Source organism: Oreochromis niloticus, linkage group LG18, assembly GCF_001858045.2.
Source record: "Oreochromis niloticus isolate F11D_XX linkage group LG18, O_niloticus_UMD_NMBU, whole genome shotgun sequence".
NCBI classification, from domain to species: domain Eukaryota; kingdom Metazoa; phylum Chordata; class Actinopteri; order Cichliformes; family Cichlidae; genus Oreochromis; species Oreochromis niloticus.
In genome coordinates, this window is record NC_031982.2 from 12,574,954 (window position 1) to 12,587,350 (window position 12,397).

The 12,397-nt window shown below is 42.5% G+C and overlaps 1 protein-coding gene across 13 annotated transcripts in view; it reads left to right on the top strand.

Annotated features, from left to right (window-relative positions):
* The window catches only part of ptprsb (protein tyrosine phosphatase receptor type Sb), a 68,436-nt gene that overhangs the window by 6,177 nt on the left and 49,862 nt on the right, over positions 1–12,397 (top strand). For 7 of the 13 annotated variants that reach the window (XM_019348201.2, XM_025900101.1, XM_025900099.1 and 4 more), the window contains exons 2-3: positions 7,452–7,665; positions 11,293–11,441. In XM_019348201.2, the coding sequence (XP_019203746.1) occupies positions 7,521–7,665; positions 11,293–11,441 (294 nt within the window). In that variant the 5' untranslated portion in view covers positions 7,452–7,520. The remainder of the gene's footprint in view (positions 1–7,451; positions 7,666–11,292; positions 11,442–12,397) is intronic. The other 6 variants (XM_025900100.1, XM_025900106.1, XM_025900109.1 and 3 more) reach the window with 1 other exon arrangement.

Below are 12,397 nucleotides of genomic sequence, written 5' to 3' on the forward strand. Positions count from 1 at the left end.
CTTTGTCTCCTAGCTGATGTGTAGGTTTCGAGAAAGAGCTGAAAAGTGGAGGTAAAAATGTGTGGCATGTCTCATTAATGAAGCACAAGTGAAATATGATGATGGTCAGGACGGTGACAATGACGTCCAGGAGGATGAAGGTGCTCTGTGTTGTCAGGGAGCCTCAGTCCTGCTGCAGGAGAAGCTCACTAATTGGTTGGCAGTGCTTGTTTTGTGTGTGCGTGTGTGTGTTTTGCTTGATGGGCTTGATAATTCATCTAAAACACATTTATTACCAGTGCTTTGGATTTATGTAAAGAAGCAATGGCCCTGCTTACATCTGAATCAGGAGCGGACACTTTACACTCTGCATCTTTTCTCATATGTCAGAGCTGTTTAACAATTAGGGACGTACATGCAAGTGCATAACTATGTGGACATCAGTATGTATATACAGTTCTTTTTCCCGCTGGGATAAGAGTCTGTGCCAGCCTTGGATATGCTAATTGGACAGTGAGTTGACAAGGGCTCAACCATCAGCCTGCGTAATGAGCCGCTGCACACAAGATCGGCTGCCTCTGAAGAAGCGGCAACAGAGGAGGGAAAAAAAACCAGGGGGGGTGCGGGGAGGGGATTGGGTCGCTGAAAGAAAATTACGAATTATGTTTGGGTGTTTGCGAGCTCAGTGTTGCCGTTTCAGCTGAGTGAACATTGCGTAGGTGTCTGCATGTGGACACGCGCGCATCCTGTTCCTCTGCTTTTGTCAGATAAAAACCTTCACCTGTCAGGTGAAGCCGCATCTGCTAAAATGTCAATTGTTTTTTTTTCTTTCTTTTTCTTTTCTTTTCTTTTTTTTTTTTTTAGGGAGGAAAGAGCCATGTTTTAGCTGGATGACAATGCATTTTGGCATTACCCTAAGGGATTTGAAAGAGGTTTATGAGCCTAAGGGGTTGAAAAATTGACTGAGCTCACGGAGGAGCAAATAATCCTTGAACTTATTTGAAAGCGTGAAAAATTGTCAAATTGAAGCTGCAAGGTTTTCACACAGTTCCGTGATGCATAGATCATGAATATGGGACATGTTGTCAGGGCCTATGGATTCTGGGCTGACTCTTAAATATCCTGGCTTTCCTACCAATCTTGACAAGTATAACGATTACACACAACATTCAGCTGAGAATCAGATCCATCTGGCCCTTGTGTGTACTGGCTTCATAATTATATTACTATCATATTTTTTCAAAATCACTCATTCGACTTGGAGCCTTGTCAGACAGTAACATACTTAAAATCGGTGTAAGCCGCTAATGGGTAAAACTACCACCTCAGAAAACAGGTGGCAGGGTATTAAAGAACCCTTAGCTGTTAAAATAAAGGTCAGAGAGTAATTTAATTTTTTTAATTAAATGTAATCTAATACCAGTGCAATGAATGTGTTTAACAGATGTGTGACATTAGGAAAGGATCTTTTTCTCATTGAAATGTTAGGGACACCAGAAGGATCAAATCTAACTTCCTGCAAGGAGGCGACAAGGACTTCCTTAGCCAGTAAATGCGTGTCAACCCTCTGACCTCCCGTAAGATAATCAGGCACTGTGGACACTTTTATAGCATTTTACAGGCATTTCCTGCTTAGCAGGATCTAGTCCATCTGTTGCTAGGCTTATCTGAGGCTGTTTTATCCATCAGAAAGAGATGCCTCTTTCTAGTTGTGTTGGTCAGTCTGACCTTGGAGCCCCTTTTAAGACGCGTGGGTGTGCATTTGCCTCACCATTGTTGGGATACGGCAGCTTTAGTCCGTCCCGGGCATGCAGCGATTGAGGTCAAAGGGAAAGTTAGTTTGGTTAGTCACGCTTCTGTCTCTCCTCTCCACCCCTCCCTTTGTTCATCATCACGAATCAGTGTGTCGTCTTGGCTCGGAAACGTAGTTGTGATGGGCAAAAACTGAAGCGCATCCAGATTTTTCTTTATAATGGGGAACAGTGATTTTAATGCTTAAATAGTCACGTGATGCTCATGCCGCTCTGTAATTTTATTGATGTGCTGATGTGTAGGGAGAAAGGCTGTACTGGCATATTCGCTTAATGCTGGGATTAGACAGAGGGGTCAGACACCCAGGACGTTGCTGCAAATGTGGCTGAAATGAGGAAAGTCAAAGCGTAGAGTCCAGGAAAGCTCTTCTCTGTTAGCTGTGGGTGATCAGTTAATTAAACTGTGACCTAAAGCTAAATTCACGCTCTCCGCCGGAGAAAGCCTGAGAGAGTATGTGGGTAGATACAGTTTTGAATTTTGTTTTGTTATCATCCTGAGAAAGTGTATTTAATCTGTAAAAGCTTATTTCATCGTAATGAGAAAGCCGTGCTGCTTTTTTTTCTGAAGAGCTCATAATAAGGTATAAAAGGAAACTTCCTGCTGGAGACAGAAAGATTTGAAAACACTCACAGTAGCACTCACACCAAACCCACCACTGAATACCTGTGTATGCTCACATCAAAACTGTGCAAACAGAAATCTCTCTCAAACATGCAAGTAAAGCAAAGCGTCAACTACATCAAGGTGTCGAAACAAATGAGGAATTAATGTCAGCGCTCACCTGTCACACAGTGAGACCCAGAAACAAAAAACACAAGCAGAAGAGCTGATGAACAAAGACACATGTATTAATAATGTATGCTGTTCTCCGTCTACTAATCCAAATAGGAAAATGGAAATGCATAATTTTCAAATAAAATAAGATGACAGATAATTTCTAGTTTGTTTTTAAATGTACTTTTTAAAATTGTTGAGATGCTTTGTTGTAAGTCAGATCTGGCAGAGTTAAGCATAGTTATTTATAATTTTACAACAAGATACTTTGAGCTGCTCCCTTATTCACACGGGCTCGCCACAGCAGGTAGCGCTCCGTGCTTAATTTGGCAGATGTTTTTTTAAAAATACCAGATGCCCTTCCTGACGTAACCCAAACAGGTTTGTGTCTTCTCCCGGGATCGAACCTGGGAGCTTTCACTCGCTAAGCAAATGTGTAAACCGTACTGCGGAACCACTCTAATCCTCCAATCTTATATTCATTATGAACAAAGCTGTTATTCTCTCTTGGACAAGTAATCATTTTGTGTGCAATTAGTGCTTTCATTCATAGTTCACTTTAGTAATTATTAACTAAGTCGATGAAAAATGCAAGTCACAATTTATCTGAGACCAGAGTGGTGCCTTTAAATTGGCTTTTTTTTCCCCCTGACCAATCATCAAGCTCCCTAATTACTCAGCTCAGTGTGACATGATTTAAAGCAAAATAGTCACTTAGTGAAGATAGAGAATAACAGTAATTGGGCTAAGGCTTAAATGAATGGATGACAGAAAAGTCACAATCTCATCAATGAATTGATGATCCGCATTTCCCCTCGGTTATGTGCTACGTGACGATTAGAAAAGAAGGCAGCGCACGCGACATATATGGGTTTTCCTTCCATGCCTACATGTTTCTTAGGCTATTTCTGTGAGTTGTGTTTGCTCTCAGAGGTGTGATTTGAAACTCCAGCAGCAGCCTTGTTTATAGGCTCAGACCCGTGATGAAAATGGTAGCTGCGGGTTGGGAATTTTATTGGTGTTTGTCAAAATGTCCCCTGATAACGCTGTTTGGATGCGCGTTGTATGAGGCAGCCCTTGCTTCAGCATCCTGCAGCATTAAGCAAGACCGATGGAGGTTTAGTTGGAGTAAGCAGGTCTACATATTCATTTAAATTCCGGGGGGGGGGCATCTCCGTGTTTGAGTGACAGGTGTTTTTTTTCTTGTTAGAGAGGAGCCTCAGATATTTTATTTCCACTGCTAAAAATGTAACCAGGGCGGTGTAGCTCATGCCTGCAGTAAGCCGTACTTCATCCTGTGCTTCTGATCCTCAGCGTGTGAGCGTGTGTGTGTTCATAAATGTGTGTGTGTGTCTGTGGGCTGTGTGTTTAAGAGAGAAAGTGAAGGGAAGTGTGAGCGAGCGAGTGCCAATCTCCCCCATGATGCTTTGCCATCTGCCATGTTTATGCGTGTGCGTTCGTGTTGTGTGTGCACGTCCCTGTGGGTGTGCAAGCATTTGCGAGTGTCGTTTGCCTACAGGGTCCGGGGTCGTAGAAACATGAAGTAATATCGCTCCTAGTCCGGCCATGTATGTTACTGATACATGATTTCCACTCCAAATGCCTCCACTCCAAGCTGGCACACTAAGACATGCATAATTCAAGACGTGGTTATATTTGTGCCGAAAAAGTTTAAGTGTACATATCTGTGTACATGATTTCAGAATCACTGATAAAAATGTGAGAGAAGGCTAACTGCAGTGCATGCATTCTCATTAAAATCCAAAAATAACTCAGTGGTGCACAGCCATGTGTTTATTTCTGTTTATTTCAGTTGTGTTCCCTGTAATTATAAATGCCAGACTACGTATATATATATATATATATATATATATATATATATATACATATATATATATATATGTATATATATATATATAGATATATATATATATAGATATATATATATATATATATATATAGTTGGACTGATTCCTCCTCTCCAAGACTCCTTTGATGCTTACTCCCAGAACTGGATCCAAATTAAAGGTAAAAGGAATCAACACGAGCCTCCTTATCAGGTGTGCTCACTCACAGCTAACGTGGTGCAGCAGGAAACAGATCTGGTCCTTCCGTGAGTGCTCGTGGCTCGTTGTCATGGAGACGGGCCTTGGGAGACCATCTCAACCCACTTGTGGTGCAAGGCATCGCGGGTACGGTGGGAAGGGAGGGAGTGAGGAGGGTGGAGGGAAGGAAGGTGCGGGGTGGGAGGACGAGGTGAGGAAAACAAAACATGTCATCTTTCCGAGGGGCCCCAGCGGAGCAGGGCCAGGTTGGATGCCACCTAAACAATGTTATTTCATCAGCCTGATGGGGCACAATAACCGGTGTACGTTTCACCACCTGAGCTTTGGTGTCATTATCGGCTTCCCCGCAATAAATAGCACACGCATCCCCATCAATCTCTCTGTCTGGCTGACCATCTGTGTTGTCACACTGAAAAGGTAATAAGCACAACCCCTGCTGTCCTCTCTCTTTCCGGATGCTGAGCTCGGATGATCGGGGTGGAGGGGGGTGCAGGTTGCGGTATCTCCGAGGGGTTATTGGCCTGAGTCATGAGAATTTTTGTGCTCACACCTTTTAATTCTGCTTCAGCAATGAGCAACGTGCCTGGTTGTTGACTGTTTGTATCCTGAGAGGTGAAGACGATTGTTAGTTACCATAAGCACGAGCTCAGATATGCTTAGATGGGCCTGGTCTGCTGGGTCTGCTCCTGCTGGGGCTTCTGTGTATCTGTTTTGGCTTCTTCCCTCAACTTTCACAGCTGTAGGATGCTCTAAGCTCTTTTGTTTGAACTGTGTCAATGGACCAACAACAGCTGGAGCAGCCGGTGCAGGGCAGCTGGGGCGGAGGAAGAGGATTTGTATACAAGCAGGGGTTAGAGTGCGCATTAAAAAAAAAAAAAACGAATAAAAGGAGATGAATGATCGGGTATCACAGAGGAGATGGCATCAAGGGAGGAGAGGTTAACGAGGAAGGAAAAGAGAAAAACGGGGAGGAGAGGGGAGGAAGCGGATGAAAGGAAATGGGAGAAGAGGAGATTTCTGGAATACTGAGACTAATGCAGGAGTGAGACGAGAGTAAGATTAAGGATTAGAGGCTGTGCGCCTATAGTGAAGGTAGAGGTAGAGAGGTTTTTTTGTCAGCAGGTGAAAAGACAACAGGGAGGAGAGGATAAACGAAATGATAGAAAGGGTTGGACTGAGGTCACTGAGGGATATTAGTGCCCCGGCAAATCCAGCACACAGGACAGTGGAAGCAGACGCTGCATCATGCAAGGAGTGCCTAATGTTTCAATGGCCATGTGGCTCCACGCAGAACGGTAACCCTGGTTAGATTAACGCTGGCAAATTGAGTTTCCGTAAGAGGGGAATTTACTTAACATGCTGCCAATGGTGCTCGAATGAGCTCTGATCTGATTTTTCTTATCACATTGTTCAATTGAAAAGGGGACGCTGAAAGCTTTTCTATTCAGCGGCTATTACACGGCGTTAGATAAGGCGAGGGGAGAGCGGCGAGAAGAGTCTCTATCAGATAGACAGCCATGTTTTCAGTCGAGCTATTTTTAGTGTAGGAACTGGCAGACAGTAATGTGTATGAGCAGGTCATTAGCTCAATAAGTGGTTGGAGGAGACTTTGAATATGTAACTCACCAGAAATGCCGCTTTCGCTTAGGAAAGGCGACTAAGGGTCGGCCTGATCGCTGCTACTCCATTTCTGGCAGCGTATCGGCGGATGTCAGGGTGAAAGTGTGCTTATGGGTGTTTGCGCATATTTATGTGCCAATCACAGCCTGCCCTGTCACCTGTTAATGCTTATTATGTCTCCTCGGGAGCGTATATGTTATCCCGTACTGCTGCTTGAAAGGAGAACATGTATGTGCGTGATTTATGACAGGTTAACAAAGGCTCCTTTCTCATTTGGCCTCCCCACCTGCGTTCTGACACATCGGGTGAGATGGGTGGGGGTCGGAAGAGCTCGATAGGACTGAGAAGTTATTGACTCCCAGACGGGGAGCTTCTGCACAGCTTGTCTAAATCTCTGTAAGCAGACAGAGCTGAATTATGTTCAGTCTTCCAGATTTGTGTGCCCATGTGCGCTTGTGTTTGTGTGAAGAAAGAGAGTGGAGAAAAAAAAGAAATGCTGATGGAGATCCCCCCCCAAGGCTAGGGATTAACAAGAAGGGGGTACATCTATTAAAGCAGCAGCTTCTGATACGTTTGCTGTTATTGAATTTTGCCGCATTCCTACTGACCCCCCCCCTCCAATCCTCTTTGTTTAAGTGTTTTCCATTACGGTGGCACACTCTGGATGTATTATTGCATTAACACTTTTATGTGGCACCAGAAAACTAAAATACTGAACGCTAAGAAGGAATTAGGCCAGAGCTAAAATGAAATTATTAGGACGTCTTAGGAAAAAAAAAAGAACTCTTAAAACTGTATCATTGCAGCTCATTTCACGGCTCACTAGAAAAGAAGACTTATTAATACAGAAGCAGTATGCTGGAAACTATTTCGGTCTGTTTCTTGTCATAGTTATTGAGCAGTGGCTCTATTGTTCTGGTATTAGTTCAGCCAGAGCTGGCCTGCTTGAGCTGTTAATCCCAAGTCAGAAGTGCTCTGACTAAATCAAAAGACTTAATCCTGCATTAGCATGAATATGTCTTTAATTTTCTTCATGTTTTTATTATTTTTTCTACATTAGTATCAAGTATTGTATGTTTTCCATCTTCCTTTATTGTGTGTTGACGTTCCAGATGCTGCTCTAAAAGCAGAATGATGAATCAGAGGTGACGGAAATATGCCTGACCTTCCTTCTTTCTTTTTTTTCTCTTGTGTCTGCAGAGTGCCTATCCCTGTTGAGTGAAGCCCTACTCAAATCTCCGTCATCTCTAACCAATCCACGGTGGTGCCATGCCTCGGCCCAAGACTGGTGGAGTCCTGGCCCGGGCCAGAAGGCCAATCCTGGGGCTCTGGATTAGCCTATCTCCCCTGTGTCTGCTGCTGCCTTTGATTATCCTGCTAACCAGACCTTTGAGCAGCATGGGTGAAGCACTAGGTACATCTATCTGTCTATCTGTCTATCTATCTATCTATCTGTCTATCTATCTATCTATCTGTCTATCTGTCTATCTATCTATCTATCTGTCTATCTATCTATCTATCTGTCTATCTATCTGTCTATCTATCTATCTATCTATCTGTCTATCTATCTATCTATCTATCTATCTATCTATCTATCTATCTGTCTGTCTGTCTGTCTGTCTGTCTATCTATCTATCTATCTATCTATCTATCTATCTATCTATCTATCTATCTATCTATCTGTCTGTCTGTCTGTCTGTCTGTCTGTCTGTCTGTCTGTCTGTCTGTCTGTCTGTCTATCTATCTATCTATCTATCTGTCTATCTGTCTATCTATCTGTGTCTATTTATGTGTCGGCAGTCTTTTTTGTCTTTTTGTCTGTTTCTCGGTTGAATGGCAGCGGGTATATTGTCAGCAATGAATGCGAGGCACAGACGTGTATATATATCTGTCTGTGTGTGTATGTGAGTCTATGTGTGCGGTGTGTGTTGTGTATGTGTGTGTGTATGAGAGGAGTGGATCCAGGCCTGTCAGCACATCATCTCAGGGCTGTGGCGTTGTTAATGTGTTTTGATAAGCCAGGAGGTCCCATCAGCATGTTCCTCATCATCTCCTTGATTACAACATTTCCACAAATTTCCTGCCTCAGTTGGCCACACACATAGGATACACAAATACACACACACAGCTGTCAGAGCTCTGAAAATGTTACTAAACTGACATATTTTGATTTTTTTGGATAAGAAGGTAAGCTAGGTTAAAGACGGAGATGGCACCTCTCACCATTAGATACGGCAGTTGCCTCGTGCGTTTTTTTCATCTCCCATTTGCGTAACCAATTTGCGTCCACGGTTCTTTTATAAGACTGACATCATATCTGAAATATTTTTATATTCAGTGAAGAGAAAAAAAATTACACAACAGCCAACTTTCAGCTGAAATGTTGTGGGACTGAATATTGCTGCGTTTTGACCACCTACAGTGTTGCTCAGCAGAGCAGATAGTATTGTGGAGAGGAAAAAAATCTCTCTTTCCCTGTAGCTCCATATCTCTCGAGCTTTCTGAGTAACGAAGGAGATAAAATCATAACTGGAATTCTTCCATTAACAATATGTATGGCAGAACAATGAACAAATTAGCCTAGGTAATTTGTTCATTGTTATATATATATATATATAAAACAGTGGTGGAGAAAACAGACTACACCATATAATGGACAATAAGTACTTCTAACAGGGAGAGACTTGCTTGTAGGCCCTCAGTGCCTCTGAGTATTTACTGGTTCAACTCAGCTCTTTTCCAAATTATTGAAAATTAATTTCAGATATTATGCCTCGCCATCACTTTGTCGAATTTTATGCAAAACATGGTTAGCGTTTCCCTGACAGCGATCCTCTTCCGAGACAGTGCTCCTTTTATTTTTGTCTCTTATGTGCCCAGCAACACATCGTACTCTGCATTCATCATCTTTGTATCACAGGAGGTTTTATTTTTTAATTTCCTTTTATTTTTGTCATGGATTTAGCCATGAAATGCAAACAAAGTTGACAACAAAAAAAACCACACAATCAGGAAGCGATGCATTATTAAAAGTGGCTTAAGGGCTTGTCAGACCACAGCTGGTTGCACTAATACCTTTGCCATAAGTAGCGTCTTTTAGAGCTGTACATTTCACAAGAGGTTACTCTAATTCCCCCAAAAGAAATTTTCCAACCCAAACTTGCTCCTCTTTAGCCCACAGCGTTACTTGAAACAAGCTCCGAACTCATTTATGGCACTACGCCTGCAGGTCCCAGCTGTATCTCAGCTCAGCAGCAGTCAGTCTTTCAGTCAAATGATTACCGGTTACAAAGGTGCTCCATTAAAAACAGACAATAGGTATTTCAGTGGTAGACCATCCTGTTCTGTGGAAACAGAGTGGAACTTGGTATTAAAGAGCCACGGGTCCTCATTAGTGCCTCATTTTTCGGGGCAGCTTTCTGGAATCTTCCTCTCATAACTAGTTGCTGTTCAGTCCAAATCCATCCAGAGCCAGTAGCTTGCAGGGCTTTTCTCTGGCTTTCAGAAGAGGCTTAAGTGGTAATACTGCCAGTGGGGTCGGTTTTGCACGCGGATTGGTGTTGAAGTACATTAAAAAGAACATAGAAAACGTTTTGGACTCAACGTAAAGCCACCGAAAACCATGTTCAAGCCCTAAGAAGAACATGAAATTCATTCATAACCCTATAGGATGGAGAAAGCAGTTTCAGCCATGACATTTTTTCTTTTTTACTTTTGATAGTTTTTATATTGTTGGCAGAAAAAAAAACAGCAGCCTGCTCAATACTCTGTGCTTTTCTAAGAGTCCTCAGAAAAAACTACCCTGCTCTTGAGTCCCAAAATGGTGGGCATAAATTTGTTCTGATTGACTCTACTGTACCAGCTTTTTGCTTCTTCCTGTGAGGATTATGGCAAGCCTAAAATGAAACCACTTTATTTCTGACATTCAGAGTGGGTCTTTAAGAGACAACACGGGGCAGCCGGGACAGGAGGACTCTTTTGATATGATGTTATTCCAGTTACTGTCAAGGCACTGGGAAGTGTTCTGCGTGGCTGTTAACCAACGAAGTGAGTAGGAGTGGGAAGACGTGCAAAAAAGCTTTAGAATCTGCTGGTGATTTCTTGATAGGCAGGGCTTCTTCTTTTTTTTCGCTCCTGTGCGGTCTTCAGAGCAGAAGTGAATCAACACAGGCAGACCTCACCCACCCAGATGTAGGGGAGGAGGCATCCAGGTTGCCATGGTAAGGGTCATCCTGATTTCACCCTGATGGATGGCGGTGTTTCTGTAGCTGAGGAGGAGTTAAGCTGGGCGCCATGGAAACAGGCCACAGACAGATAGCAAAGGGTGGATGCATGAGGTTGTTTGACTGATCTGACTCAGCCGCTGTGAGAAGTGTAGGTTCGCTACGCCTGACTCAATATCACACTTGGAAATTGCTGTTTTCTTCTTAGAGGGCAACCGCAGCGCTCATACGTCCCACCTAAGATGCTTTCAGCCTCCAAGATGAAATTGTCCTCCTCGAGTCGACTCTGAAAATTAACAAAACCCTGCGCTGCTGTGTTCATTGTGTTTGTTAACATCATCAGGATCTCTGTGCAGTTCTTTGGCATGCGCAGGCACAAAATGACACCTCTGATATTAATACATTTAAACCAATTATATGCTGTGAATTTGCAGCCAACACTTCACCTACCTGTGAAACACTCATGTGTCATGACAGCCTGTGCTGCATGAAATACAATGGCAGCCTGCCCTCGAGAAAGCAGAGAGAGGGAGAGAGAAAGAGATGTTCCTGTGAAGCCCAGCCCCATCTTTTATTTATGGCCCACAGGAAGTCCTTCAGTTTGTCCTCTAGATGATACCCAGGAAGTAAGCACAACACATAGCCATCAGAACACAAGTCGGCCTGACCAGTCACTGACAGTGAAATGGGGCGTGGTCAGCGGGGGACGGTTGTTGCTGGTTGTGGAGTTCATTTGAAGCCCTCTGGTGTCTTGCCTCTGTTTTCATTTTCCCCCATCCCTCACTCATTTTTCCTCCCTCTTTTTCTCTCTCTCTTAGCTCCCCCAAAATTCACCAAGACTCCCACAGACCAGATCGGAGTATCAGGAGGTGTAGCATCATTTGTGTGCCAAGCCACAGGCAATCCCAAGCCCTCTGTCTACTGGAACAAGAAGGGCAAGAAGGTCAACTCCCAGCGTATCGAGGTGGTTGTCACAGTGCTCAATGTTCAACTCCTACTGTAACTGCATGACAGATATCAATATGCAAATCCATTTAAAAGACATGCATATTATTTGAATGTATACATTAATTACAACCTTGACGTTACACTGTAAATAAATTTATACAGAGAGTGGATAAACTGCTAAGATAAAACTTTGTTCTGTATGTGAGAAATTGTTTTTTTCCAGTTATTTTTTAAAATTTTAATATAAAATACTAAAATTATGTTTTGGAATCAAGGTATGTTTACAAATTTTTGAAATACACAGACCGGTATCTTTGATGTGTCTGATTAAATAAGAGGCTACACCAGTGCGCTGATTAGCTTAGCTTAGCATACAGAATAGTAGCTGGGTAAAGCAGCTATTCTTTTTGTTTTTTAAGTCTCTGAAAATAAAAATATAAAGGTAATTCATTGTTTGTTTAATCTGTACAATAAGTATAATGTGCCAAACGTATTAAAGGGTTTATTATTATTGTTGTTGTTTACATTTTACATGCTAAATCAGTACTCTACACATGCAATTAGCCAGCTAGCTTGTCTATGCTGAAGCTAAGTGTAGTGCCCACCTTCTTTTATGCTGATCCAAGTTAACTGGCTTCTTGGCTCCAGCTCCAAAGTTAAACAGGCAGCATCAGTATTATCAAGAATTTAAAGAGGCCCAAAATTTAAACTATTAGTGAAAAATAATTATTTAAAAATACATGTTTCCAATATACAGTAGATCACAAGGTTCCATTAAACTTAAGATCATTTTACAACCTAAAATAAAACTAATCAATGGACCCTTAAGTATTACTGACTTTACTTCCTATTGAATTCACATATTGCTGTCAGGAGCTATACAGCAGCCTAGTCCGTTGAGTAAATTCTTGTGGCTCAGTAGAGGCCTGACTGTGTATTGATCCTGTGACCTAATGCTTAGAAATACTCAGTTTC